Source organism: Syngnathus leptorhynchus, chromosome 11, assembly GCF_054491065.1.
Source record: "Syngnathus leptorhynchus isolate UIUO chromosome 11, UIUO_Slep, whole genome shotgun sequence".
Lineage (NCBI taxonomy): Eukaryota > Metazoa > Chordata > Actinopteri > Syngnathiformes > Syngnathidae > Syngnathus > Syngnathus leptorhynchus.
Window position 1 is genome coordinate 12,581,445 of NC_141205.1, and position 27,378 is coordinate 12,608,822.

Below are 27,378 nucleotides of genomic sequence, written 5' to 3' on the forward strand. Positions count from 1 at the left end.
CACTTGAACGGCCCTTGTGGCCTCAGTTCTGACATGGTGGGTTCAAATTGGTGGGTGCTCTAGCTTTCCTCTGGAGGGGCTCTTCTTTCTCTGAGTATACTCAAAAAGAGCAACATGGCTGGCTGTCTGTCTGTCTGTCTGTCTGATCAACAAAGCTCTTTCTGTTCACTCGACATATTCAACACAATTCATTTGAACTAGGCGGAAAGTTATTTTATTGCATTCACCAACAAGTTATTCTTCTTTGAACGTCATTTCCAAAATAGAGACTCCAGCGGAGCCGAAATGTACCCGTGCCGAGGTGTCCTCGCGCTGCCGCATGCGGCGCCTCGCTGGCTAGCTTTGTTTTTGGCCGCACAGCGGAAGACCGGCACGCCCTTTCAACATGAGCCCCAAAAAGAAATGCTTTTGAAGAACCAAGCGCAAATATATGGCAGAAGCGTGGAGCAATGGCAGCAGGAGTTTGTCACGCAAATGCTCAGCGTCGACTGACTGGCAGTTTCCTACAAAGAAAAAAACAACAATCCAACAAAAATGCACTCCCCTTTATACACAGTAGACAGCGGCCGGCACGCTTGTTCTCATTGACAATGTGGCCACCATCCCGGCTGGACGCCCCTTCCAGAGCAGTCAAGGCGCATCACTTTGGAATTTAAAAACACGGGCTGGTGTCAGACTCGAGCCCATGGTGGCTTTTTAGCGCTTGCGACAAATTTCGGGCACAGGGGTCTGGGTGGGGAATTGCTGCGCCTCCAAGACATTTGCATGCGCCTTCGGCATATGCCCGTAGGCTGGCTGGAGTCCAGCGTAACCCTTGCCAGCCAAAGCCAGTACAAGGCAAGGCTGCTTCAAAGTGTGTTTGCGAGCGGACGAACCCGCTTCGCCTTCATCTTGTCGTGCCAGGTGAGCCGCGTTTCCGGGCCCTGCCTTGTTTTTTTTTTTCTTTTTTTCTTTTGAGCACGATGGGCTCACCTCGGTATGTCACTGGGAGGTCTTAAGCTCAAAGCGACTGTACACTTGCTTTGTCTTCATCTTGTTGTACTGGTTGACCAGATCTAGCTTGCTGTGGCCCAGCGTCATGCGCTTCTGGTCCTGCCTGGTGATTTGCTCATGCCCGGCCGTCGGGTCCCGTTGGGCGCTTTGCTCTGCTTTGCTGCTTTTGTCTTGGTCCAGGTTCTGCTCCTGCCTGGAGACTTGGAGCAATGGGGGCGGGGGCGGGGGAGCCTGCTGGCTCTCTGGCTCGCTCTGCGAGAGGTCAGGCCCCCCCCCCCACGCCGCTGCGCCGTGAGGCGAGGCCGACCTGGCCAAGTGGTCCTTGCCTGACGGCGGCAGGAAGAAGTCAGACAGTTTGTGGAGGAGCTGATTGGACGAGCTCCTCTGCTTGGCGCCCAGTTTGGGTTCCGGCACCACTAGCGGTGGCGGCGTGCGGCTCCGGTGCAGGCGAGGTGGCGGCGCCGTGGCGTGGAACGGGTTGACTTTGTGCTCGTACAGGCCCAGAGCCTGGAACTTGGAAGGCGCGCCTCCCCGGTGGGCCCACATGATGTCAGCCGGGTTGCCTTTGGTTCGCTCCAGCCCATAGGCCGGACTGCGGCGCTCCAAGAGTGGACTCTGGTTGTTGGTGTTCCCGTTGGAGGAGGGGCGCAGCGGAGCCAGGTTTTGGATCCGCCGCTCCAGACTGAGGTGAGAGCACAGCGGGTCGCCTTTCTCCGGGCCTTGCGTCACCTTGTACACGGGGTTGGAGATCAGGCCGGGCGCCGCCTTCACGCTGGACAAGCTACTGCCGGACTGGCTGCTGGAGTTGTCGGAACCGGGCCGCTGCCTGTAGGTGACCGGCGGAACGGCCCCATCGTGAGATGAGAAAACAAACAGAAAAAACACACACGCACGGGCTCCGACGAGCCATTTGCGTAGGAAGGTGTCTTTGAGCGCGTACCTGTCTGAAAGCACATCGGCCTTGATGAGCGGCGTGAAGTCGGTCACCCTGAGTGGCATCGGGTACGGCGGGAAGTACGGAAGCCCTTCGTCGTCGTCATTGTGGAAGGACTCGATGATCTGAGAGTCGGCGTACAAGCAGCGGAACTCGCGGTCGAAACTCTCCGTGATGCGGCCCGAGAAATGCATCACCATGTTGCTGTGGACCTGGGCCGATAGCCACGTGAAGCTGTGCGCGCGCACAAAGACTTTGGGTCAAGTCACACCTATGCATACATATAGACACCTAAGGACAGACGGACACATCCCTTGGCAGTCATGCAGCAAGATCATATTGGATTGTGGTAGGCCAGCTTTAATCGCTTTGCTATGGACTCAGTTCAAAAAGAACTAAATATGATCCCAATTCTCACAGCCCACAAACAGAATGCTGGCTTAGCACAGACATCCTTTACGTGTACACTTAGCGTCTTTGACTGAGCGAGCGAGTGAGCGAGCGGCCGCTTTGGCAGGCGCTTGTGTTCAGCCAAAGCCCGTGCAACCGGAATGACGACTTTTCACTTTCACCTGCACCTGAATAATTCTGGTGAATCGTTTTGTGAAAGCAAACAAAACGGAGACAAAGCTTGGACCGCGCTTGATGTCCCAACGACGCATTTCCACCGCCATGGCCAACAGAAACAACTCTCGGGTGGCGTTTGCCATTTGATGGCGTTGCCGCCTCCGCCGCGGTCCCAAATGGCTGCTTCTGAGCTGAAGCCATTCTGCTGTGGACGCGTGCGAGCGTGTGAAATGGCTGAAACATGGAGCGCTCGCTCTCAGCTTTTAAATGAGCGCAACGCCGCACAAACGTAGATGGAAGCTCAATATCTTTTGGCTTTGAAAAGAAGCCGTCCATTCCTTGGCCGGGCACCTTTCTTTGCCGTTTCTTAGTTTGACTTGAACACCATTGCCGCCGTTCTGCCCCATTGCACTCTTTGAGCACGGCGAGGGCACCCACCGGTCGCTCGGGGCAACTCACGCCGTTACCAGCTGGCCACGCAAAGAAGAGAGCACGCACGGGCCGTGCCTTGCCGATATGACGGCAAAGTGTTGACATTATCGAGGCGCGTCGAGGATGCGAAAGCGATCGGCAGACACACCCGGCCAGCCGGCAAGCTTGGAATTCCTCGGGCGGGCGGGCGGGCCGCCCGGGAGGTGGAGCCTCGCCCTTCATTCCAGCCGACGGCAGTGCGCGGCTCACCGGGATATTGCCGCGCTGAGTGAGGGCCGCTTGCGCCAACTCCTGAGGCGCCTCACACATTCACATTTGTGGCACCCCTTGCAAGATTGGCTGCAACTCCATCTTTGGTCCATTCAGATAGATCTTGGGGTGCAATATCTGCCAACTAACCACGTGATGACTCCCAACGCAATTGAGCCATTTGTAATGAGGAAAACAAAAGGATGAATCTGGGATGCATCGTTGGCATTCCGCAAAGGAGCAGACGATGACGCGGCGTCCAAGTGACGCCAACGTTGGCGTCTTTTCAGCCGAGCTCCGAGCCGCCCGCGCAAGTCATCGAGCGAGGACACCGTTGGGACTCCGCATGAAAGGACGCCAAGAGGAAGCACTCCTTCCTCTTCAGAAGATGTGTTCGAAAGCTGGTGTGCGTGTGTCTACCTGTAGGATCCGGCAATGACCTCCTCACAGTCGATGATCATGAACTTCTCCAGGACCTGGCCGCTGAACTTCCTGCCGCTCTTTGTGCAGTAGGTGTCGCCGTACACGCTGCGGATGCGCATGTTCTGCCGGAGGGGGCCAGAGGGGTGGCGAGTCAGCAAGGAAGCAGCGGGCGCCTCGCGGGCCCGCCTGGCTCGGGGACGCTTACGCTCATGTTGACGCCGTGCACGTCCAAAAAGGAGCACATGTCGGTGAAGAGGTGAAGGTTCTTGTGGTCCAGCAGGATGTAGACGGGAACTTTGCGCTTGCTGGACGCTTCCATCAGGTCACACAGCAAATCCACGTCGCTGAACTCATCCATGACCAGCGCGATCACCTGCAAGGCGTGCGAGAAGAAGCGAGGGCCGTTGCCAGAGAAAGCAAAGCTCAATAACTTGCAGCAAGTGGCCCGGAAGTGGAAACATAATGTGGCATATCCGCCCGCCCGCACAAACAACTATTTGACCATTTCAGGCGCAACCTACCCATTTGATTTTCTTTACAGCTTTAATGAGTGTTAACAGTTGGGCTTCTTTTTTTGTCACTCTATATTTATTTGCGTGAGTCTCGATCTAGCTATCTCTCTCTCTTGTTTTTTTGTTTTTTTTACACTCTCTGTGTGTGTGCGCGCGCGCGCGCGTACCTTCTTTGCCTTGTTGATGAGCGAGCGTATTCTGTCTTTGACGTTGACGGTCTTGTCTCTCTGGAAATAGATCTGCGTTTCCGAGGGCCCGTACCTGAGCGGGGCGTCCGGCCAGCCGAGCTCCAGGACCGGCGGCTCGTCGTCGGTCATTGTCGGGAAGTAAGTCCCAGAGGTGAGGTCCGACGCGACGTCATCGCCGCCCTCGCTTTCGCCGGCCTCGGGGTGGTCCTCCTCCGCCGCCGCCTCGGTGCCGTTCCCAGGACCGGTCCCGGCCGCCGCGCTGTCGCTACCCGGGACCCGGTGACGCGTAATGTAGTGGATTTCAGCTTGTGACAGGAAGCTGAGCTCCCGTTCCTCGGTGAGGACGCGGCGGTACTCGCTCTCGCCGTGCTCGAGCAGCGCGTCGGTAGCCAGGCGGGCGGCCTCGTTGTGGCTGAGCTCCAGCGAGGACACCTGGCGCCACGGACTCTTGAGCTCCTCCAGGCGGGCCGCCAGCTTGCCGAGCGGCTTGCGCCCTCCGGCAGCCGGACGGAGACTCTCCGACGAACTCATGGCTGGCTGGCCGCCACGCAAACTTTCATCCGACTTTTCCCCCCCAAGATGGAGGCGAGAAAGGGCTGCGGCGCGGCGCGGCGTCGACGAGGAAGAGCGCAACAATTGGAAGTAAGTGACGTGAGTGACTTCGCTCCCTCCCGATCGCTCGCTCGCTGTGTGGTTCGGAAGGTTTCCGGATCACCTGTCGACGTCCGGGAGGCGCCCGATCCCCGCCCCTTTCCCGACGTCACTTCCGCTCGCGGCAAGGCAAGGCAAGCGCGTCTGCTTGGGTCTTTGACAATAAAAGCTAGCCAGCCCACTGAGCGCAGTAGAGTACAGTGGACGGGTGGCTCCTGAAATATAGAACACACAGCACCACAATGATGGTATCCTTTCATTGCTCCTTGTTCGTTTGGTTATCGTTCAGATTGCAAATGAGAAGCTGTTGTCAATTGCACTGACAGAAAAGTTCAAGACTCAAATAAGAAATTCAATACAAATGAACAACTTGAGGAAAGTTGAATGATTAGTTAAGTTTGTTTTAGGGCGGCTCGGTGGCGCACTGCTTAGCACGTCCGCCTCACAGTTAGGAGGGTGCCGGCTCGATTCCACCAATGACCCTCCCTCCTTGTGTGGAGTTTGCATGTTCTCTCCGAGCCCGCGTGGGTTTCCTCCGGGCACTCCGGTTTCCTCCCACATCCCAAAAACATACTTGGTAGGCCGATTGAGCCCTCCATATTTCCCTCAAGTGCGAGTGCGAGTGCGGGTGGTTGTTGACCGCTGGGATAGGTTCCAGCACGCCCGCGAACCCCGTGGGGACAAAGCGGTACAGAAAATGGATGGATGGATGAAGTTTGTTTTATAATTCTTATTGTTGTATTCATGAGAAGGGTGATATTGGTGTTTGTGACTGCAGTAAACAGGCCAGAATGCATCATGTCAGATTTTTCATCCAAATGAAATCATTCTTCATTTTTTTTATATTTATTTCAACTTCATACATAACAAATGACTTCATAATCACAAAATAACAATCCATAGTCTTTTTGTTGTTTGCGACCACTGTGAGACAGTTCTCACCAGCAGTCCGTGTTTTGCCTTTCCCTGTGCACTGTCACTTGGAGTCCTTGGTGTATGGACATTTGAATGAGCAAGTGTCTGTTCACTGATTATCTTGCGTGAGGACACTTGTGTGCGCGTGAATTTGGAAGGAATGGAGGAAACACGCTAGCTCGCAACCGATCGTGAGCGCAGGCTCATGTGCGCGTTCCCGTTAGGACGAGTTTCATTTCTATGGCTCGCTCTGGGGTGGGCAGGTCCCCGCGACAGTGCCAGCGGACCACTTATTATTGATTTGATGACACGATGCTTCGGGTCAGTCTAAATCTAGACGCGGTCTGCATTTGGCCCGCAGGCCGGAATTTTGTCAAGCCTGCCCTAAGCTATGCAGAGTCTGTGCACTCGCTCAACCAGATAAGGGAGAAGACGATTAAGAAGATTTTCAAGTTCATCTACATCTATTTCCGTCAGAGTCATTGCAACATGAAGAAGCAGTTGCTGAAGCGCAAACCGTCCAAATCCTCCCTCCGATTGCAGGAATTGTTTGGATTTCTGTTAGCCTTGGTGAAAGCAGACTGGTGAGCTTTTGTGTTGAATCACATTTGTAAACATCTGCTTTGGTAGTGGAAAACAATAATAACCCGATCGGGACCTGAACCCATTTCAAAAACATTGGCGAGATGTGGATCCCTCCCTCTCGTGTGAGATTGCGCAATTGCGCAGCGGTTTTGCAATCCTGTCCACCTCTCCAACTCCATCTTCAGAATCCGACGATGATGATGTGACTGGCTGCTGCTCCTCTTGAGTCAATATTGAGTCAAGTATCACATAAAGGATGTTGACTTAAAAACATAAGCTTGTACAACAAAGCATGGGCAAATGACATTTGCCGCCTCGAATCCGGCCCAGCCTCCTTCAAAAGTCCACTTGGCCTCGTTTGCTAGTTTACATATTGTTAGAATAGGCCTCTCTGGCACTTGTGATTAGCAAGGTAGATTGAGTTATGCTATCGCTGTAACCTTTTTCTTGCTTTATTGTCTTTTCCTTCTCTGTGACACTCTTTGCACATACAGTTGACTCCAAAAATATTTGGACAGTGACACTAGTTTTGTCATTTTAGCTGTTTACGAAAACATATTTAGGATGCAGTTACAGTGATCCCTCGCTACTTTGCAGTCCGTTTATTTTTACAGCCCAAAAAAAGTTGTTCTAAAAACATATTTGCAGTGTTATAGTGCAGGTTATGAAAGAATTTAATAATAAAAGACTTCTGAAAATGTATTTACAGTCTTGTACCTTGTTATGAAAAGTTGTTATAATAATAAAAGAGTCATAAAATCCTATTTACAGTATGAGTGCCCGGAGAAAACCCACGCGGACACGGGGAGAACATGCAAGCTCCACACAGGGAGGGCCTATTATTATTATTATTATTATTATTATTATTATTATTATTATTTTAATAAACATTTATGTTATAACTTGTCTGGTGTTTTATTCCTTGTTTTTATATTCGCCAAAGAAAACATAAAAATCAGACATTTGGTTGACTACAAGCCACCAAATATAAAATGAAAACACCAATGTCGGTATAACGTGTGTCGGCTGGCAATGGCATAGCGGCGATGCTGTCTGTCACTCATTCGTGAATCTTCGCGAACGACCTATCAGCAGGGAGTGATAGATGGAGGAGGGACTTTACGAGTCAGTGACGTAATTTCCCAATCGCGAACGAGTCAGTGACGTAACTTCCCGTTCACAACCTGGTGAGAGACCGTTGCCAACAGATCAGTGTGTAGGTGTTGTATTAGAGAAAGAAATGTGTTAATTCCCCGAGCCAATTATTATTATATGTTGTAAAAAAAAAAAAAACCCGGATCAGTGTGTGTGTGTGTGGGGGGGGGGGGGGGGGGGATTCATTGAATGATTCGTTTGAACGAAGCTTTCGAGTGAACTGATTCTAAAGATTCAGTTCACCTAAAAGAACTGGAATGCACATCACTAAATCGAGCTCAACACCTTTCAACAACGGATCAGTGTGTGGGGAGGGGGTGGGCAATGATTCGACGAACGATTCTTTTGAATGAACCGATACTAAAGATTCAGTTCACTTAAAAGAAATGGAATGCACATCACTAAGATCCACGGACAGAGGGCCTCTACGTCATGACGCAGAGGGGTCAGCGTAATGACGCCATCACGTACAAGCGGAGCGGAAGTGAGCACGCGAGACCACAGAAAACACGCGCACGTTGTACGAAAATTTGAAAGACCAATCTTGTCCCGCAGGTACTGCTCTTGTTCCAGTTTCATGACACGACGCGGCCGCCACAAACCCGCGCGCCCGCTTTAATTATTGGGTGACGTCCCTTCGTTCAACTGACCCATTCGTGAGCTAGCTTGCTAGATGGCGTGCTAACCTCGGCCTCCTTCCGCTAAATTGTCGGCTTGTGTGCCAGTCAGGCTCTTTGCGACGTCCTCTAAATCGTCGCTTTGTGTGTGTGTGTGTGTGTGTGTGTGTGTGTGTGTGTGTGTGTGTGTGTGTCAGTCAAACTCTCTGCAACGCAACGCGATGGCCGTTCGAGCATCCTTCGAGAAGAACAACGAGATCGGCTGCTTCGCCAAACTCACTAACACGTACTGCCTGGTGGCTATCGGCGGAGCGGAAAACTTTTACAGGTGTGCGCATCGCATCGGTGACTTCGCCGCGTCTCCGTGGAGCTTGGTTGCCGGCCTGACCACGTGATGTCACCGATGCGCTTTGTGTCCTTCCTCAGCGTGTTCGAAGGCGAGTTGTCCGAGAGTATCCCAGTGGTCCACGCTTCCATTGCGGGATGCCGCATTATCGGACGCATGTGTGTGGGTGAGTCGCGGGCTGCTTCTGCGGTTTTCCGTTATTCCGCCGGTTGGAGATGTGACGGGGTGCGGCGGCATCTGCAGGGAACCGTCACGGCCTGCTGGTCCCAAACAACACAACAGACCAGGAACTGCAGCACATCCGCAACTGTCTTCCTGCCTCGGTCAGGATCCAGAGGGTGGAAGAGCGCCTTTCGGCGCTTGGCAACGTCATCGCGTGTAACGACTACGTAGCGCTCGTTCATCCGGATCTGGACAGGGTCAGATTTCACGCATGCACACACACACACAGGCCTTGACTGCACAGGCTGACAGGCTCCCTCCCCCCTTCACCTCAGGAGACGGAGGAGGTTCTGTGCGACACCCTGAAGGTGGAGGTGTTCCGCCATACTGTGGCCGATCAGGTTTTGGTGGGCTCCTACTGCGCCTTCAGCAACCGGGGCGGCCTGGTGCATCCCAAGACCTCCATCGAGGACCAGGACGAGCTGTCCTCGCTTCTGCAGGTCCCCCTGGTGGTGCGTGCCGGCCGCTCGCTCGCGGTCGCTTGAAATTAGCAGCCTCTGATGCGCGCGCGCGCCTTTGCCACAGACGGGCACGGTGAACCGGGGCAGTGAGGTGATTGCGGCGGGAATGGTGGTCAACGACTGGTCGGCCTTCTGCGGACTGGACACCACCAGCACCGAGATGTCCGTGATCGAGAGCGTCTTCGGGCTGGGCGATGACGCGCGGCCCTCCGCCATCACTGCCACCATGAGGGACTCGCTCATTGACAGGTCGCACACGCTCTTGGCTCTAATGCTACCTGCACGAGCCGCCGCTCTGGACACCATTAAACACGCAGCCTCTGTCACACGTATGTATGCACTTCAATGACTTCAACTTTGTGTCCATTTTCAGCATGGCTTAAGAAGAGCAGCAGTCACATGCCACGTCACATTTTGGACTTTGGGGGGCGTGTCATCAAGGGCCGCTTGAACAAGATGGTGGCCTCATCTCACCGCAAGGGGGTGACCCGCCTGCCCGATTGAAACACCGTTACTCCGGGTGGCTACGCAATATTTGGCGGGCACGTCAAGAGCCGTCGGCAATGAGCTCACAGGCTCAGGCAAAGACAGCCTTCAGTTCTTTGCTTAAGAAACGCATTTTGTTTGAGCTCACTCAAACGAAGGCACAGTCGGGCAGATTGTCACTTTCCTTTTTCTTTCCCAATTACAATGATGTCCTCCAAAGCTGTATGAGTCAGCGCCAAAGTTGATGGCAATAAAAAGACAACTTTTCAACTGTGCAAAATTATTAACACATAATTCCATGGCAAAACGAGCCACAATTTTTTTTATCTTTTGCTTTGCAGACTTGAACAATTTCAAAAGCCTAAACCAGAGGTGGGCAATTCTGGTCCTTGAGGTCCAGTGTCCTGCATGTTTTCTAGGTCTCCATGCTGCTGTAACACACCTGATTCAAATGATCAGGATTGTTATCCAGCTTCTGCAGACATTTGAATTGCAACAGGGTGACATAGAAAACATGGACCAGAATAGCCCACCCCTGGCCTAAACAGTGGACAGGAGACGGGAGCATGGGCGGGGTCGGGGTTAAACACATCAAGCATATATCAAGGTCCTTTTGTCAAGCCTGCCTTAGCGTTGAGCAACGGTACGGAAGCCTAACAAGGCGTCGCAGTCGCTGGCCAACAATACGTACGTGGGGGACATGCTCGGAATTGTTGGCCAATGAGAGGCTCAGTATTGTGACCAACGTTTATTGAAAACATTGACGACAAGGTGGCAGCCAATCAAAGAAAGTTCACAGTATTTTCTTTGGGATGCTAAGATAGGAACGTTGTCGTCCGTCTTCAGTCTGACGGGTTCTGAATGACGATCATGAAGTAGTCCTTATCTGCACAAAACAAAGCGGGTGGCGCGTGAGCGCCGGCGGCGTCGGGTGCCAAATCGCAGACCCACCTGGCGCAATCATGATTTCATTCTTCTTGGATCGCAGTCGCAGAAAGGTGAGGTCGTTGAGTGGGTCGATGTCGCGGATAGTGCTGCGCGCCTTCATGACCAGCTGGTGGATCAGGCCAGCGTAGTGCACCGTGCTGGTGTTGTCCAACGTGGAGCGTATGGGAATCCCTGGCGAAACACACTGGCATGCTATGGTACACTATGCTATTCTCGTGGCGACAGCGTTTTCCCCAATCGAGAGATCTTGTCCTGGTGATTTGGGAAAACGCCGTCACGTGGTTGTTTTTGTCTCACCGTCCGAGTTGACGATGATGAGGCCCTGAACTCCTTTCTGGCCCAAAATTCTCTTGAGGGTTTCCTCCACTTCAGCCTGTACGACAAACAACATTTCAGCCGCGTTACTTTTCTTTCCTATGTCAATGTTTGGGTTAGCCCTCCTGCTGCATTGCATTCTTCCTATGCCACCTTTGGCCGAGGCACTTTCTTCTGTCCAAATTAGTATGGGTGCTTGGCCATACTTGAACCATACTTACTGAAACAGACTTGTTAAACCACTGGCGAGATCAGTCAAAATCACAGGAAAATCATAATAATCTGCCAGTGTTCATTGACACGGGATGTTTGGAGAATCGGGGACAAAGGGGTGTTGACATCGGAGCGGGTATGGATGGCATCCTCCCCTACCAAATAATACAAATCGTAGAAATGGCAGACCCACCTGATCTTGATCACCGCTCCCGGTGAAATATTGTGACGTCAATCCGTTCACATGACGTTGCCATTTTTTTTCACACAGGTGCACACGAACACACACACGGGAATCGAACTCACGATGTCGGCACACAAGACAGGCAAGTGTACCTCTCCGACGTTGCAAACTAACAATGCGGAACAACCGCCACAAGCGGCTTGCAGTCACGTGACGTGCCTCCGCTTTGCCGCTTCGTATGTGCCGGTGTTCAGCAGCGCATTGCCTGCCTGCCTGCCGGTAGGTAGCTTCAACGATACAAGCAACGAGCATTTGATTCGGACAGAGAGAGCGAAGGAAACGCAGGCTCGTGCTAAAGCATGCTAACGTGACAACGCCCGAGCCGCAACAAACAATACACGTCACTCGCGGCGCCCTGGTGGCATCAACATGCAAACAGCAACTTAAAGCATGAAATCTTCATTTCTCACCATTTCGAGGGCTTAGCTACAAAGGGTCCACAAGATTCGAGTGACAGACAATTGGACGAACGGATAAGTAATTTTCGGGTTGAACCTCTTCGTCTTCTTTTTTCCTTCTTTCGCAGTCTTGTACAACGACGTGTCCCCCCCTGGTGGCCAGAAATGGAGCACGTCTCGTGTTCATTGTTTTCACATCAGTCGAGCAAACATAATAACGTCACTGACGGGACACAAGAATGCATGGACTTGGGGACACGCTCAACAAACGGCTTTTGACAACACCACCGGCCTGTACTCGCAAGCCCACAGTAAGTAGTAATCCTGGAGGTGGAGTTGGACCTTCTTCTGCAACCCAGCAGAGGCGGCGTCGGAATCTTTCTGGCATCCCTGAATTACTTCAATTGAGAGTAAATGCATGCTTCGGGTAGTGAGCGTTCAAGATAAAAGAACCGAATGAAGGACTCCCCCAAACTTAACACAACACTTTTGGACTGAGGAAAAATATGGAATTTGCCAGCCTGTGAGGTTTTGTAGCGACACCGGTAACACGATTCAAAGAGGAGCATTGCCCATGTTGAGTTTCCAAAGCTATGCGACGGTTGTTGTCTCTGCCATTCAAATTGTATATTTGCAGAATGCGCAAGTAGACAGGGCGCAACCGGATTGATAGAACTTTTTCACACACGCATTTCAGACAAAATGTTGAAAAAAAAATCCTCAGGGCCACTAGGTCAAAACAAGTTGGTTGTATTCAACATAGGCGCAATGACATCACTTCCAGAAGTGCGAGGGCGATAACATACAAGCGTGAAAACAAACGAGTGTTGATGTTTTTCTTTCTGTCAGACAAGACAGCAAGTCACAGTCCAGCATCATTGTATGTGGGTGTGGCCGCTTTCAGGATGCTCTGAGCATTCTCCTCCAATAGGGGGCGCCACTTGACTTCTCCAGTCAGAAGCAAGTCTTCGCCGTCCAGAGAGTCGATGAACTGCATCTGAAAAACACGCACGCAAGCACGCACACTGGGTTAGTTAGCCTCAGTGCCATATGCGAGGGAGGGCGGGGCGGGGGAGGTAAATTGAATGGATGGATGGATGGATGGATGGATGGATGGATGGATGGATGGATGGATGGATGGATGGATGGATGCAAGACTCGCCAAGCTGCACGCTTCAACATCAACACACTTCTTATGACCTAAGTTATAGTTAGGTCTTCTTCAGACCTTTGTATGAAATGTGTTTCAGAAATAATGCTGCCCTGTTCCAGACTGGCCAATGGCCTTGCCCACCGCCACACGGTTGTGCATCTGCTTCATTCAAAACCCCAAAAACTTTGAAGGAAAATAATTCTGTCACCACTGTGAAGTTGGATTTAAACATTACAACCAGTGAGTGCCATTTGCATCATTATTGAGAAAAATCGGAGAACCGCTTGCTTGCAAAAGATGGCGGGGAGTTGGATGAAAACGTCTGCAAGTTGACTGAAGCAACGGCCAAATGACACACCTGCTTGCGCACGTACTCCACCGTGAGCTCCAGCTGGGCCGAGTCCTCGCACTGACAGTTGAACAAATTTCTCCACAGCGCGGCGGCAAGGACGCTGTCGTCGGACAGGATGCCCTGCACACACGTAACAAACGTGTGAATACCCGAGCGCGCGCGCGCACGCACAGCCAGCCAGCCAGCCAGCGTGTCCAACCAACCTCATCGTATCCAAACAAAGCGGCGTAGAAAGTCTCAGTCATGGCTTTGAGGGCCTCCTTACGATGAATGGCATCGATCTGCCACACAAACATCAGCATCACCTTAATGACATGACCGTAGTTGTCCCCATGGTAGCGAGTCAAAATGTGCATTGTCAAATATTCTATCATTTTGATAGGTCAAAGCATGTCATGATTTAAGGAGGCTATCTATTTGATATGAATCTGTCAAATAGGTCAATAGTTTGAAAGCTTGTTTGGGATGAGAACAAAAACCCCACCAGACCGCTGCAAAACACTCAAGGCAGCTAGCGTCGCTCGCTCGCTCGCTCGCTCGCTCGCTCGCTCGCTCGCTCGCTCACTCACTCACTCACTCACTCACTCACTCACTCACTCACTCACTCACTCACTCACTCACTCACTCACTCACTCACTCACTCACTCACTCACTCACTCACTCACTCACTCACTCACTCACTCACTCACTCACTCACTCACTCACTCACTCACTCACCCCCATGATTTTGCTGCGCTGCTCCACGTCCTCCCACATGGAGTGGACCACGTAGCGACACATGTATTTGCCCGCCCGGCCCTCCTGACGCATCCGCACCAGACACATCCTGCCAGGAAGCCTCTTGGTCAAAGTGAGCACTTGAAGATGTGGCTGTACATCACTAGCATGCGACACGCGGCGCGCACACAAGCGCCGATGGCTGCGTTGACGTGTCGACTGTTTGCGACTGACTGCCTCACCACACGTGCAGCTGCGCCACCAGGAACCAGGAGTTGAGCGTGTCGGGCAGCAGGCACCCTGAGACAAAAGCGTCAGCCTTAGTGCGGCAGGCTCACGTCAATGAGCGTAGCGGCCGCCGGCGCTGCGCTTTCTACGCACTGTCCAAGAAGTCGTCATAGTTGACCCTCTCCACGCAGCACGTGTACATGCGCAAGGCCGCAATCTTGATTTTCTGCACACAACACAAACAACATGATGACATCTCACCGCAGTGGGCAGCCCCCCCCCCCCACACTCACCCATTTGTTGTACTTGAGGGGTCCCGTGAAGCCCATGGCCTCAATGAGCTTAGTGAAGCCGCCCACTTCCTCCCGGCTGGGTGCGAGTGTCTCCTTCACGCTGCACGTCTGACACGCACACACACACACACAAGGCAATATCGTTATTGGATTGATTTCTTGCCCAGCATTCCATTTTGTGACTGAGACGTGGCCGGCACGCTCGCACTCGCTGTTTCCGATGATTGCCCTGTGACAATTTCATTGCTGGCTTTTGACTGAATCTCATTTGAACACACACAGAGAGCAAAGCCGCCAAGTATTGGCTGCCAATTGCAACAAAGTGAACGACGCGAGCCAGTCGGTTAGCGCACGGCAGCAACCCGTCAAACTGTTGTGCTTCCAGAAGCGTATGAAATGCAGCCACCACCGAGCAAGCACATCCGTTTGCCGTCTGTAGTGGCGTCCCAACTTTCCTGACGCATGCTCGTGACGACCATACCTGTGCGCTCAGGTACAGCGGGCGCCGTGGCGTCGTCGTCAGGGGGACCGCACAAGGCCTGCTGATGGACGCCGCCTGTCGGCAAACCTGCAAACCGAATGACATACACAAACATAAAGGAGGAGACTTGTGACGCGACTCCAACCTGGCACAACAGCAGCTGGCATTTGACATGGCTGACGTCATAGACTTGGTGAAGTCGAGTCAAAGGACAAAAGCATGCCGGGCGACCCCCACCCATCAGCTAAATGTGTCATTGGAATCCATCTCCCATTGGAGTCAAGCGGACAAATGTGCCCCTTTCTCATCCATCTTTTTGCCACCAACTGGAGATGCCTAAGCACTCAGGAAGCGGTGAGCCGTGACGGCACTGCCATGTTGGCGGAGAAGCGGCATTCAAATGGTTGCGTTTCACTGCTTCATTGCAACTCAGCAAATGACGTCTGGACCCGACTTCTCCTTGGAACAGCTCACAAGCTACCAAGTGTTTCGTTCATCTGCAACACTAACTGCTTTTGCCCCAATCGTGGCACAAATGAGATTTCTTCCCTTTTTTTTGCTGTTTATTACTACACTCATAAAATATGACTTGACGTTTGTGCATTATATTGCTTTCGGATTCAATATTCACAGTAGTTTTCGAATCATTATTTTTGGTAACCTATTGTTTCGAATAGTGGCCAGAATGACTTAACTACAGTAATTGGGGCGGGGCGGGGGACGCATTGTTGCCGGTATCCAAGTTTAGAATAAAGATGAAGTCAATTACGAGAGCTTGAAATTGATTTCTAGCAACAACAAAACGGGTCAGGGATGCCACATTTTCACAGCGTTTCAGGGGTCGTCACTTGGTGAACCGTTGTCCTAGGAAATCAATATTTGTCACTTGGTGAACCGTTGTCGTGGGAAAACATTCTTTGTATCAGTGGAGTCGTCTTGGATATGGGCGGACTGACCTTTGAAATTCAACGCGCATGAACGTCTACATTTTTTAAGACTGAGCTCCATCGTGCCACTGGCCCACGATTATTTCAATGACCCCCGCGTTGAAGCTAATTGTGGCAACGACCTGACTCGGATTCCTTTGATGGAAACTCAAGGGCTTTATCGTGGCGATCAAAGTTCCAGCCGCACGTTACGTGAAGAAGCGAAGCTCCGCTAGGCTAACCTTGTGGCACAGGAGGACGATTCCAGAGGCAGACTGTAGCGGCCGCCGGGATGCGAGCCACAGGGCCCACATGACCCACAAGAAGCCCCGGTAGAGGCAAAGCGAACCTTCGAAGGCTACAAACTGTTTAGCGTCTCTACCAGCCAGCGACCCTTACAGTCAATGTCAGCTGAACCAGTCGAGTGTCCGCACCCAATTGCGTCCGATCGGCAACAAAAGTCCACATCACCAATAGAAGGGTCCGCCTGACCTCCTTTTCTTCTTCCTTTACCTTCTTTCTTTAGGTTCCACTTACTTTTTTTTTTACCTTTGCTATCTTTCCTTCTTTTTTCCCATTCGCTCTTTCTTTGCTTTCAGCAGCTTATTTTCTCTTTGCGATGCTTTTTTTTTTTTAATTTATTTAGGCATAGCTCAAGCTTCCGAGCGAATCACCTGTGACAAACAGGCATATTCTAACAAAAGTAACAATGTATCGATACCGGGATGTAGGAGGAAACTGGAGTGCCCGGAGAAAACCCACGTGGGAACGGGGAAAACATGCAAACTCCACACAGGAAGGGCCGGAGGTGGAATCCAACCCGCACCCTTCTAACTGTGAGGCAGGCGTGCCAACCAGTGATCCACCGTGCTGCCCCGTCTCATTTTCCTTGAAACTAAATTGTTGCCATTTACAGGTTGTACTTTTATTACGCTTTCCTACCTTTGGCAGTCAAAGCGCTTCACACTGCTTCCTCATACATCTACTGATGACATGTGTTGCGTGTTTTGCGGGATGTCCGTTGTTGAGCCAGTAAAGCTAAGGTGGAGTTTCTAAAGAGTTGGTTCTTTATTGGCAAGATCTTGGCTTGTTTAATGGCGGTCAATACACAAGGCACGGCAGGCAGCAGATAAAACAACAACTTCTGTCTCCAGGTCAGCTTGTTTTAGAACTTGTCACATGACCATTTCGTACCTGAGTGTGGGGGGCGGCACCCCCCAGTGTGTGCGTGTGTTCATACAGTTCTGTGTGTTGTATTCGTGTTCTGATTGAGCAGTTATGTTTGCATGAAATCATCAAAGAATTGTACATATATGAGCATCATATCGTACAGAGATTGTCCACCCTAATAGAACATGTCCACATTGCTGTTGCTCCCTCTTCACATGCTATCGGGAGCAAGTGAGGGTTCAATCAATGTCTTGCCCACGGACACTTTGACATGGTCACAATGGCTGGGGATGGAAACCCCAACCACTCATACGCACTGAGCAGCGCCTCCCGTGTTTGCACAAGAAAATGGAAAGTTGGTACCGGAAAGTGATGTCACGGAAGGAATTTCCATCCTGCAGTAAATTGGCGGCTCTTCTGCCAAAATGAAAGGCGCAGGAACCCAAATGAGACTGACTCATGCATCAACTTTTCTAGGAATACCCCAAAGGCAATTGCTCAGTGAGTGTACACATTCGCATTCGCGGGAGTCTCACTTTGGTGTGTGTATTAAAAATTGTGCCATTCACACCATTGTAATTGCTGTTTTGCTAGCTCATTTGGCAAACTCTATCGCCTAATATGGAGCCAGGCGGTCAAAATGTTATAAGAAAGCATCCGTGCGATGGCTTATAGATGCCGTTCATTTTTGTAATTGAGTTTGTTTCCCAAGACTTTTGTCATAATAAATGATTCGTATTGTTAACGTGTCATTGTAAATGGACTTTGAGTTATATTCATTGATTTTCACCTCTACTTAGAAATTGAATTGGTTTGTAAGTGGAAACGTTTATAAGTAGAACCGACGTTTCCCATAGAAATCACTGTAAAAGTAAATAGTCATAAAAAAGTCACACTTTTTTCCGTATAACCTTGTGTGAAACACACAGATAACGAAAAGAACAGTTTTGTTATTGCTTTTTCAAACCTTTACAACAAAAAATAAATCCCACTTTATTCTTGGCCTCTTAACTTTGCTTGGGGAGGGGGGAACCTGTTCTAAGTTTCTACACTTGCTAAAAATACACCCGAGAAAAAATCTGGTTTATAAATGATTGTATGCTTCCACGTACGCCCAGCATGTGCTCACGTACGCGTACTACTTTTTGGTGTAATATTGAGTTTTCCGACTGTAGAAGTGGTCACTGAATGCAGCTCGCGCAGAATGCGAGTGAGAACTTCAAAAAAGAAGAGGAACCTAGCTTTTAAAGATGGAAATGGACAAACACAAAAGTGTGTTCGGCAGGTTTGAATAGAAAACATGCTGGTATTGTCTGCCTCACGGAAACGGCTATACTTCGTTGTGAGCTTGATGCTACGCATGAATTTGCCATGATTTATAGCAATTATTTTATTTATGATTTTGAGTTTCATAACGATAGTCTTAGGAAACACACTAGACAACACTACTTGTTTTTTTTCACTACTAACGCGCCGAGACAAACAGGAAATGTCAGCGCAAAGGAGAAACAGGGTGCGATGGATGGGGGATTGGCTGGGGGCGTCGGTTCGGAATTTGAAACTTGGTTTGTAAGTAGATGCAAAAAAAAAAAATCGCGAGGGTTCGTATCTCGAAAAGTTCGGAAGTATAGGCCTTTGTAAGTAGTGGTACAACAACAGCAAATTTCGAAAAGGTCAAGAAGTGTGAGCAAGGTCAATGGGCCTGAGCGGAGCTGGATGGCAGGTCGGAATGAGCGGAGAGGGCGTGACGTGACAGAATTACGGTAAATGAAGGTGGTGACGTCACGGCTTGTTGTACCGCTCATTGGCGGAGAGCCGCGGAGGGCACAAGTTACACGCGAGGCATCACACTAGAGAGTTGGCAGAGGACAACAAGAACAACAACAAGAAGAACAACAAGAACAAGAAGAAGAAGAAGAAGAAGAAGAACAACAACAAGAACAAGCGTTCCCTTTGGACAAAGTTGAAACCTGAGACTCCCTCCGAGTCAAGTTCCCGCAACCGTTGTTTCCTTCTTGGCTCGCCGTTGAGAGAATTGAAAGGCATCCTAAATGTCACCTTTTGGAGCGTCGGCCAACCTTTTGGCTTTCGGCCTCGTCATTTTTTTCTCCACTTGGTTCTCGAGCGTCGCCTCTGAGTCGGTAAGTCAAGGTCGCTCTCCTTGCGCCTTCTTGTTCGTTGCCTTTTGTCCGCACTTGTTTCCCCACTCGCACCCTTTGCCTGGGAACGTTGGATAAGCACAACAAAGTTAGTAAACTAAACGAAGCTAGGTGCTAAGCTTCCTCGTGGCTGACGGCGAGCCCCAAAGTTCGTCGACCAAACGGCGCAATTCTTCGTCCCCCCCAATTTACTTTTCAACAACTTGAACTCTGCTTGTGTGCTTGCTGGTTGTTTGGACGTGCGCGTGTAAACTATGATTCCGTCAGGGGCCCCTGGGAGGTGTCCGACTCACCTTTGCCCCCGTGTCACGTCTGCCCCGAATGCCGTGTTATAATGAAGAAGTCAACTTTGACAAACTTCAAATCAAGCAGCGAATGTGCGTGCGAGTTGGAGTGAATAGTGTATTGTGTGTGCGTGCGTGTGCGTGCGTGGACGAGAACAAATGTCAACTAATTCCACCTATGTGAAAAGTTTGACTAGTTTGCAGTGGAGCCTAAGCCTAACCCCCGAACGCCAAGCGGGATGCCATTCACACCCATACTCCAACAGCCCCCCCAACTCCAGGTAGCCAGTTAGCTTAGCACTGCCGATGAAAGCGTTGCAGCACATTCTTTGCTGGGCCGTTCTTCCTTGTGCTTTCCTCCTTTTGAGTTCTCTCCTCTCTCCTTGTTCCTTCCCTGTGGAATGTGACCTCAGCTGACCCTAAGCAGCCCTTCGGAGGATTTTGCACACTTGAAAGCCTTTCAATGGACCCCGTACTGAGGCTCTCAGTGGACATGGATCCCTGTCTTTCTCACACACGGCTGGAACGCCGACACCATTTCGTCGCGACTTCCCGCTCCTTCCTTGACCGACCGATCGACTTTTCCCGCAACTGCCCCGTCACAGCGGTGTGAACGGCCACGTTCCGGAAACTTCTGGAATCTGGCTGAAATAAGGCAAAACCGAATTTGGTGTTCCCGTTCTCCGTTGTGGTGTCGCTCTCATCACATCTACGCACGAATCGGATGTTTTGAATTGCGTTTGTGGCGCAGGCAGAAGTCACCAATCGGGTAAATGTGCGTTTGCGTGTCCGTAGCAGAAAGATGGCGGCCAAACAGGCCCTCACCGCCGGACCTCCTCTGCCTCTTCCATTGCTACCGTGCGTGTTGGCCATCGGGGGCACCCCAAAACGAGCGCACCGCATTTCGAGGGTATCGCGCCGCCCCGCTTGTGAAGACGAGCGTATTCGTTCGCGTCGGCCGCTGGAGAACCTCGACGAGTCGTGTTTCAGATGTCGGAGCAAAGGCAACAAAAAGTGTCCGTTTTCCCCGAGAGCTCCAAATTCAAGTTCACAAAGGAAAGCGGTGCTTGGAAGGAATTGCCAAGAGTGCCTCCAAAACTCTCCTAGGGCTCTTCTTGTCCTCTTAAGCAAAGTCCTTGAAGCATTTGATTACGGAAAGCAACGCTGCCCGACGACATTCCCATGTTGTGCCAGCAGGCGAGGGAGATGGAGACATGGATGCCTCCCATGGCTCTGCGTAGCCTCCGGAACCACCCGGGAGAGTTGTCAGGAGACTTTGGCTTCGCAAACAACGACCAGGAAGACCGAGACCGGACGGAGGAAGACGGCAACGACTACTACGAAGACTCGTACGATGACGAGGAAGATGAAGACTACGAGGATGAAGCGTCGGGGTCGGGCGACGGTTTGTGCGCGTTGTTGCAGCGGCCACGCTCAAAGCTGCGAGCGCAATCCTAATGATGCTTTTGTCCACAGAGAGCCAGAGCGGACGTGACTGGTTGCCGCCCACCGAGGTAAGGTGCCCGCCGAGGTCAGGTGCCTGCCTGCCTGCCTGCCTGTGCAATTGTCGTGGGCCGGAATCCAAAATAGTCTCCGAGCCCCTTCAACGTCCAAAGTCAACATTGTTTCTCTTTTTTGCTTGGTGTTTTACTCACTCCATGGCCACCAGGGGGCAAAAAACGCCAGGCTTTGAAAGCAAACATGCATATTTGTCGAAGGCGGTATTAAGCAAATCAAAACGCAACGGAAAATGCAGTCATGAAACGCATCGGGGTTGACACGTAGAGCAATGGGGGGGGGGGGGGGAGGGTTAGCTTCCAAACAAAAGAAGCTTGGTTAAGTAATGGGAGGGCATGCAACAACAAATGTTTCACGACAGATGAGTTGATGTCAAGCTGGTGGCAAAGCAGCTTTCTTTCTCCCTCCCTCTGTCCTCTCCGATGATGCAAATCTTCAGAATGGCAAACTTTAATCGAACGTGAGGGTCTCGCCTCTTCATTTTGGACCGCCGCGCCTCGGGCCTCTCTATGCTCAAGTCGGCCGGGCGTCTCATTTGTAATGTTGACATTTGGAAGGAAAGTGAGACCCGCATTCTTCGCCGGTGACTTGGGGCCGGCATGGCTGGGATTGCTGAGAGATTGGGGTGCCGCCTAAGACTCATGCCGGTCCTTTTGCCATTTGCCAGCGTCCCGAGGCAGACAACGGGATTCCGGAGCAGTCTGGCTCTGCCGTCCACCGCCACCCAGAGCCGGAGGCCACGCCGGACGACAATGAGGTCCGTTCGCTGCGGAACAGTCCCCACCCGGGCGGCCGGCTTCCGTCCAACGTGCTGATGTCACACGCCACTGAAGGTGTCTTCACCAGGACGGAGGTCCTGGCAGGTGAGGCTTTCTCACATGCCGCCGTTCCCCATATTGTCTGATGTGAGACGGGAAAAATGCCGAGCGGCCGTACAAAGCACATTGTTTAAAACTGCATTTCCTCTTTTTCACACTTTTATTGGTTAAGTATTATCTGTTCAAATATCTTGCGGTTTCCAATCCATATCAACCAATATTTCTATGTCGCTATACTACCCAGCCCTACTTGCACCTCACACCCATACATACAGTTTCGAGGTATTAGGCTATCTTCTGGCATGGGCTGGAGAATAGTCAGTTCTGAACATTGAAAAACCACTGGGAAGTGCTAATAAAAGTTTTGGAAAGACAAATAGTGATGTTTTGCTTGTGCTTTTGCTCGCAGCACTAATCTGCGGCGGCGGGGTGGCCCTGACGGTAGCGGTTTTGCTCGCGGTGCTTCTGCTTCACCGCATGAAGAAGAAAGACGAAGGAAGCTATGAGCTGGCCAGGAAGCCCATCTACACCAAGGCCCCCACCGCGGAGATCTACGCCTAGCCCCTCGACACACCTCGTCCCTTATTTATTCACTGCACGCTAGCTAAGCTAACGTCAGGGCCATGACGCTAAGCTGAATTTTGTTTTATCGCTGACACAGCCTTTGGGTCAATGATATCGTTTCTTCATTTCAAATATTCCAGTTTATCTTTTTTTTTTTTTTTACACTTGGCACCTTTTTAGAAAAACTGATTTTTATCTTTGTATACACACTACACATACTTTGTCATGAAAAGCAGTTTGACTTGGAACAAATTTTAAACTGCTGTCGATGACACAATTCCGCTAATGGTACAAGTTGACGATGCTAATGCTAAAGGCTAGGTAGTCAACAAGAAGATTGGTCAACTGCTGCTGCGCAAAAACCCGCATTTGTAACCTATTGAATGTGATTGATTCAGTTGAAGATTGATCCACGCCCTGTCTCTCTTTACTGGTTTGTGATAGGACAAAGTGGAGTGAAAATGGGAGGTAACTGCTCGTTAGTGTAGCAAAAACTGGAAAGCTGCCAAGTGAACATTTCACCTCGTCCCTTCACTGTGTTGGGGATATTTTGCCTGTGAGGGGCGAACACGTGAGGCAGCTAGCTGCTCGTTGTGCCTCGCAACTTCCTTGTCCCTCATTTGTGCCGTTACCTTTTTGGTCAGTCAGCTAGTATTTTTATTTTATTACGAGCTGAACGTGCGTGTGCGACGTCCACCAAATATTTCAACCAAACGACTCGCTTTTCTCAATAGATGGCAAACTTTCTCATTTTCGATTTATGTTGGATTTTTAGTCTTTGACATTTGACCGCGCATGTCTAGCGTTCGTTTGCTAGCACGCAAGGAGTTGGGTTTGTCTGTCCGTGAAAATAAAAGTGATGCTAGAAAATAAGTTGTCCCGATTGGCACACCAATTCTTTCAGACTCTAACTGATACGTTTGGTTTTACGCCAGCCGTACAGGCAGCAACGCATAAGAATGGAAATACCGACGTTGTCAAGAATGCATACAAGCGTGGGGGGGGCTACACAAGATATTGAAGAGTTTGGAATTGCAGAAATTGAATTTAGGCAAAATGGACGAGCCTGCCACATCATTTTTTCACTTTGATTTTTGGGGTGAGCCCTCTGTAGGCTGAAAAGCTTTTATTTCCTTTTCTTCCTGAGACATTCAACTGTCCATATGAGTATAGATATCCAACTTTTCTTTTTCACCACTGAACTCCGATGTGTTTTCAAAGTGTTCCTTTCATTTTTTTGAGCAGTGTATATATGAGTAACTGTCAACCACTGCATTGCTTGTCTCTAAGCAGCCATCTGGTCAAGTCAAAGTTTCTAGGTGTCGTTTTTCTATTCAGAAAGAACAACTTCCAAACGCTGAGCTTTATTGAAGGAGGACAAGTGCGCATACATCATCAGACAGGTCTCGTTGGCACGCGGGCGGGTGTACGCTCATGTGTACATCATCTCGGCCATGTGCGACATCTTCTTGGGGATATAGAGGTAGAACTCCACGTAGCCGGCCAGGTCCTCCATGGTGACATCGTCAACCGAGACCAGCGCCTGCGAAGAACACGTGGAGGCTGGCAAGCGGGCGGGGCCGGCGCTCCGGAGAGCCGAGGCTCCGCCGCGCCGCTCGCAATCCGAGATGACGTCACGCAGTCCAGTGAAGGAGTATGCGCGCACAGCGGCCCAAGCACTCGCTGCTTTGGATGTGCAGCGACACGGGGCGGTGCCGTCGCTCGCTTCCTCCCGAGCGGACGAGCATGCGCACGGGCCACCGTCGACGCAGCGCTTTGACAAAAGTCCAAAGTCGGGCGCGTGGGTATTGTCCTTTTCCCAGGCCTTTCCTGAGCTGTGCCAGTCCTTCTCTGCAAGCTCAGAAGGGAGAATGGCCGCCGCCGCCGCACCGGGGGGTCGAGAAGCGGCTCCGCTGAAGCCGACGGGGGAAGTGGGGCTGAGCTTGGTGTGCTGCTTGAGGCCTCCCACAGGCGTCGTCGTGGCAGAGTAGGTGAATCTCGGGGGGTGCAGGATGGGTGACTCGGAGCGCCGCCGCCGCGGCATCCTACTGGCTCCGCGCGACGCTTTCCTCGCGCAGCTGACGAGACAAAAAGTGCGTCAGCCAAGCCCAAACACTTTTTCAAAGTCCCAATCGCAATCAGAAAATATAGATATAGAAATAAAATATAGTGTGTGTCTGTCGCTCACGATACACCCGTATAGCTTGGGCCGTTTGAGCCCAATGGCCAGGTTTTTTGTGTTTGTTTGTTTGTTTTTGTGTTTTTTTCAAACGGCCCAAACTATACGGGTGTATCGTGAGCGGCCAATTTGTGGTGTCAATTCATGGCAGTGATTTGATGTCCACAGTGGCGAGTGACTGCAAATGCCTTCTACTCACCCGTGCCAGTTGTCCTTGGACGCGCCACCGTGTTTGGCCACGGAAACCACTCGAGGAGATTCGGGCACGCCGTCTGCCACAAGTGCCCTGCGCGCACGCACACACACACACACATACGTAAAAAAAGGGCCAGACGGGCCCTGTCAGTGTGCGCTCACTAGCATCGCAGCAATCGTCGTACTTGTTAGTATCCACTCGCAGCTTCTTGAAGGCTGTCTGCAGGGTTTCCTCCTCGTGCTCCGGACCACCTGCAGCCATGTCGAGGGTCTCTGTGGCCCCCCCTTGGCTGAAACACAAACGCACAGCTCTCATCTTTTGGACTCGACTCACGAGGTGGCAACAGCGGGCCCAGAAAGTGAAAAGGCTGCCACGGTAGAAGCACCTGGTGAGGCTCGAGCCAAACTGTGGCGGGCCTTTGACATTCTGGACCTGGCTTTGCCACTTCTGATGTGGACAGAGCACACAACTATTGCAATTTCCTATACCAACAACGCTCCGTGCCAATTTTGTCCATCGGTTGGCGCTATTTGTGAAATTGGCTGCTTCACAGGATTCGATGAGTCATCATGAAGCACTTCAGAAGGCGAAATGTTGCCAGATTTTATGAGCAAAAGATGCCGACGTCACAGAACAGGCTGTACTGTCCGTGTGGGGAAACTGTCGTCTCTGCCAAACCATTTCAAGAAACATGGCAAAAGAATACGGCAAAATGGACGTCAGTCAAGCGTTTGAGTTAAAAAGAGGTAAGGTCGCTTTTGCTGGTGGCTTGCCACATTTGGATCATTATGGTGCCAGACTGTGGCCCCAGCTTCAGAAGCCAAGGCACTTGTGTACACTGGACTGGCGTCGACGAGCCACTGACGTCACGTGGTTCCGTGACGACGAGCAAGGTTGCAAAAGATCTGCTTTGCATGAAAGACAACCGTCGGATTGAAAATACAACCAGTTTTGTCTTAGGCGGGCGGGCGGGCGATCAGACAGCGACAAAAGCACAGCAAAATGCTTGCTTATTGCCGCCTGCTACCATCGCCTTGGCTAATGTTAGCCGCTAATCGGCTACCGAAAGAGCGAGGAAGAAAGCAAACCCTGACTTACACCTCTTCACAAAGTCCCCGCGGTGCCGGGCGGCTGCAGAGCGCGCATAGAGGCCGCCAAGGACGGCGGCCGCCCGGTCGCTCGCTCGCTCACGCTCGGCGAATGACGCCGCCCGCTTCGTGCCGTGCTTTCACGCTGAAGACACTCAAGTGCGTCGCTTGTCCGCTGACGTCAATTGAACGCGACGAAAAAAAAAACTGCAGAAAACGAAGAAGAAAAAAAGAATAAGAAAAAGGATCAAAAAGAAGGCGCCCGCCGTCGTCGCCTTTCGTGACTGCACTCGTACACGGCAACAGCGCCGCTTATGTCACACACAACTAACTGGACACTGACGTCACCGGCCGCGAGCGACCACGTGACATACAATTCAAGCTTCACGATGCTTGTCACATACGCACTTACAACGCGCTACGCTCGCCATGACTGAAATGTGACAACTAAATGATAATCCTTCTTCTTTGTCCCATGTTACAAGGAAGTAGTGATGGATGGATGGATTTTTGAGTTTTTCCTTGCCCTTTTGGGAGCCTAAGATCAGGGGATGCTTTGAGAATTATTGTCAATTGATTGTCTATGTGAAGCCCTTTGAGACTGCTTGTGATTTAGGGCTATACAAATAAACTTGACTTGACTTGACTTGGATGGATCCAGCAACACCGACGCGTCGGCGCATGTGTCGAGGACATAGGACGAAGCCCCGTGTCGGTGCGCGTATCGTGACCGAACGAGCAGCAGTATAGTCGCTCCAGGAAGGAAGCACCCCAGAGCTCTGTTAAAGGAAGCAAGCGCATTGTCAACGGGATGGATCTGCTAAAACAATATCTGATCTTTTGCGGTTCATCCTCGAAGTTATCAAGAATTATGGAGCAGCCCCAAGTCAGATACTGGGACAATCAAAAGACCCACTACACTGCTCTGCAGCCTGATCTGTGCTTCAACGGCGGGAGAAATTGTGTCCAAAAGGTGCAACGGGCTCAATTTCAAAACATTGGAAAAACGTATTGTTCTAAATAAAAAGGTGTAAAAAAACAAATTCCAGTGCACAAAGCATCCTCTTTCACAACACATTCACTTCGATTTTCACCTTATGATACATGTTCACATTATTGATTGACTGTAACTCAAAAATCAAATATATTTTCAATTTAAATGAATATGTGAAAGAATATAAAATATTATTACTTCAATTAATTCATGTATATAGGCTCCAGCACGCCCGCGACCCCCGTGGGGACTAAGCGGTTCAGAAAATGGATGGATGGATATATAGATATATTTAGTTGCTCCATTTTTGCTCCTCTTATTTATTTATTTATTTATTTATTTATTGCTCTTATATCTTTTTTTTATCCTTTGTATATACCCCCATCCACACACACACACACACA

General features: G+C 50.8%; 6 protein-coding genes across 9 annotated transcripts; 2 read left to right on the forward strand and 4 right to left on the reverse strand.

Annotated features, from left to right (window-relative positions):
* Positions 1 to 172: 172 nt before the first annotated feature.
* Positions 173 to 5,042, reverse strand: sack1c (scaffolding CK1 anchoring protein C). The gene is made up of 5 exons (XM_085924923.1): positions 4,278 to 5,042; positions 3,804 to 3,971; positions 3,596 to 3,720; positions 1,934 to 2,161; positions 173 to 1,819 (listed from the first exon to the last, which is right to left on the reverse strand). The coding sequence occupies exons 1-5, from the start codon at positions 4,827 to 4,829 to the stop codon at positions 982 to 984; spliced, it is 1,911 nt and encodes a 636-aa protein (XP_085781049.1). The 5' UTR covers positions 4,830 to 5,042; the 3' UTR covers positions 173 to 981.
* A 2,959-nt stretch (positions 5,043 to 8,001) lies between these two features.
* On the forward strand, positions 8,002 to 10,006 carry eif6 (eukaryotic translation initiation factor 6). Of its 2 annotated transcripts, none has more exons than XM_085923450.1 (7): positions 8,002 to 8,159; positions 8,419 to 8,549; positions 8,648 to 8,733; positions 8,811 to 8,986; positions 9,065 to 9,241; positions 9,315 to 9,499; positions 9,624 to 10,006. In XM_085923450.1, the coding sequence occupies exons 2-7, from the start codon at positions 8,443 to 8,445 to the stop codon at positions 9,631 to 9,633; spliced, it is 741 nt and encodes a 246-aa protein (XP_085779576.1). In that variant the 5' UTR covers positions 8,002 to 8,159; positions 8,419 to 8,442; the 3' UTR covers positions 9,634 to 10,006. The 2 variants fall into 2 exon arrangements, with proteins under 2 accessions (XP_085779576.1, XP_085779577.1); XM_085923451.1 differs by lacking the exon at positions 8,002 to 8,159 and adding an exon at positions 8,168 to 8,260.
* A 463-nt stretch (positions 10,007 to 10,469) lies between these two features.
* On the reverse strand, positions 10,470 to 12,027 carry dynlrb1 (dynein, light chain, roadblock-type 1). The gene is made up of 4 exons (XM_085923454.1): positions 11,867 to 12,027; positions 10,982 to 11,057; positions 10,688 to 10,855; positions 10,470 to 10,622 (listed from the first exon to the last, which is right to left on the reverse strand). Exons 1-4 carry the CDS (start codon positions 11,867 to 11,869, stop codon positions 10,579 to 10,581), a joined length of 291 nt encoding a protein of 96 aa, XP_085779580.1. The 5' UTR covers positions 11,870 to 12,027; the 3' UTR covers positions 10,470 to 10,578.
* A 561-nt stretch (positions 12,028 to 12,588) lies between these two features.
* Positions 12,589 to 16,723, reverse strand: uqcc1 (ubiquinol-cytochrome c reductase complex assembly factor 1). The gene is made up of 9 exons (XM_085923447.1): positions 16,247 to 16,723; positions 15,079 to 15,165; positions 14,598 to 14,705; positions 14,458 to 14,530; positions 14,319 to 14,376; positions 14,077 to 14,185; positions 13,563 to 13,640; positions 13,366 to 13,479; positions 12,589 to 12,851 (listed from the first exon to the last, which is right to left on the reverse strand). The coding sequence occupies exons 1-9, from the start codon at positions 16,316 to 16,318 to the stop codon at positions 12,717 to 12,719; spliced, it is 834 nt and encodes a 277-aa protein (XP_085779573.1). The 5' UTR covers positions 16,319 to 16,723; the 3' UTR covers positions 12,589 to 12,716.
* Positions 16,724 to 18,963: 2,240 nt separating this feature from the next.
* On the forward strand, positions 18,964 to 23,384 carry sdc4 (syndecan 4). 2 transcript variants are annotated; one of them, XM_085923452.1, is made up of 5 exons: positions 18,964 to 19,315; positions 20,812 to 21,022; positions 21,094 to 21,131; positions 21,803 to 21,998; positions 22,363 to 23,384. In XM_085923452.1, the coding sequence occupies exons 1-5, from the start codon at positions 19,226 to 19,228 to the stop codon at positions 22,512 to 22,514; spliced, it is 687 nt and encodes a 228-aa protein (XP_085779578.1). In that variant the 5' UTR covers positions 18,964 to 19,225; the 3' UTR covers positions 22,515 to 23,384. The 2 variants fall into 2 exon arrangements, with proteins under 2 accessions (XP_085779578.1, XP_085779579.1); XM_085923453.1 differs by having other exon boundaries at positions 18,965 to 19,315; positions 20,815 to 21,022.
* A 481-nt stretch (positions 23,385 to 23,865) lies between these two features.
* On the reverse strand, positions 23,866 to 26,304 carry oser1 (oxidative stress responsive serine-rich 1). Of its 2 annotated transcripts, none has more exons than XM_085923448.1 (4): positions 25,991 to 26,304; positions 25,077 to 25,181; positions 24,896 to 24,982; positions 23,866 to 24,595 (listed from the first exon to the last, which is right to left on the reverse strand). In XM_085923448.1, exons 2-4 carry the CDS (start codon positions 25,151 to 25,153, stop codon positions 23,950 to 23,952), a joined length of 810 nt encoding a protein of 269 aa, XP_085779574.1. In that variant the 5' UTR covers positions 25,154 to 25,181; positions 25,991 to 26,304; the 3' UTR covers positions 23,866 to 23,949. The 2 variants fall into 2 exon arrangements, with proteins under 2 accessions (XP_085779574.1, XP_085779575.1); XM_085923449.1 differs by lacking the exon at positions 25,991 to 26,304 and adding an exon at positions 25,278 to 25,969.
* Positions 26,305 to 27,378: the final 1,074 nt, after the last annotated feature.

Excerpts from the sequence above, each read along its gene's own strand:
- sack1c (XM_085924923.1), bottom strand. The coding sequence starts at position 4,829 with ATGAGTTCGTCGGAGAGTCTCCGTCCGGCTGCCGGAGGGCGCAAGCCG. Across the intron at positions 2,162-3,595 it reads GTCATTGCCGGATCCTACAG|CTTCACGTGGCTATCGGCCC; the intron begins GTAGACACACGC and ends GCGCGCGCACAG. Across the intron at positions 1,820-1,933 it reads GCCGATGTGCTTTCAGACAG|GCAGCGGCCCGGTTCCGACA; the intron begins GTACGCGCTCAA and ends GGTCACCTACAG.
- eif6 (XM_085923450.1), top strand. The coding sequence starts at position 8,443 with ATGGCCGTTCGAGCATCCTTCGAGAAGAACAACGAGATCGGCTGCTTC. Across the intron at positions 8,550-8,647 it reads GGAGCGGAAAACTTTTACAG|CGTGTTCGAAGGCGAGTTGT; the intron begins GTGTGCGCATCG and ends GTCCTTCCTCAG. Across the intron at positions 9,242-9,314 it reads TTCTGCAGGTCCCCCTGGTG|ACGGGCACGGTGAACCGGGG; the intron begins GTGCGTGCCGGC and ends CCTTTGCCACAG.
- dynlrb1 (XM_085923454.1), bottom strand. Across the intron at positions 10,856-10,981 it reads CATCATCGTCAACTCGGACG|GGATTCCCATACGCTCCACG; the intron begins GTGAGACAAAAA and ends GTGTTTCGCCAG. Across the intron at positions 10,623-10,687 it reads TGAAATCATGATTGCGCCAG|ATAAGGACTACTTCATGATC; the intron begins GTGGGTCTGCGA and ends TGTTTTGTGCAG.
- uqcc1 (XM_085923447.1), bottom strand. The coding sequence starts at position 16,318 with ATGTGGGCCCTGTGGCTCGCATCCCGGCGGCCGCTACAGTCTGCCTCT. Across the intron at positions 14,706-15,078 it reads CGCTGTACCTGAGCGCACAG|ACGTGCAGCGTGAAGGAGAC; the intron begins GTATGGTCGTCA and ends TGTGCGTGTCAG. Across the intron at positions 13,480-13,562 it reads CTTTGTTTGGATACGATGAG|GGCATCCTGTCCGACGACAG; the intron begins GTTGGTTGGACA and ends ACGTGTGTGCAG.
- sdc4 (XM_085923452.1), top strand. The coding sequence starts at position 19,226 with ATGTCACCTTTTGGAGCGTCGGCCAACCTTTTGGCTTTCGGCCTCGTC. Across the intron at positions 19,316-20,811 it reads CGAGCGTCGCCTCTGAGTCG|CAGGCGAGGGAGATGGAGAC; the intron begins GTAAGTCAAGGT and ends ATGTTGTGCCAG. Across the intron at positions 21,023-21,093 it reads AGCGTCGGGGTCGGGCGACG|AGAGCCAGAGCGGACGTGAC; the intron begins GTTTGTGCGCGT and ends TTTTGTCCACAG.
- oser1 (XM_085923448.1), bottom strand. The coding sequence starts at position 25,153 with ATGGCTGCAGGTGGTCCGGAGCACGAGGAGGAAACCCTGCAGACAGCC. Across the intron at positions 24,983-25,076 it reads CTGCGAGTGGATACTAACAA|GGCACTTGTGGCAGACGGCG; the intron begins GTACGACGATTG and ends GCGTGCGCGCAG. Across the intron at positions 24,596-24,895 it reads TCCAAGGACAACTGGCACGG|CTGCGCGAGGAAAGCGTCGC; the intron begins GTGAGTAGAAGG and ends TTGTCTCGTCAG.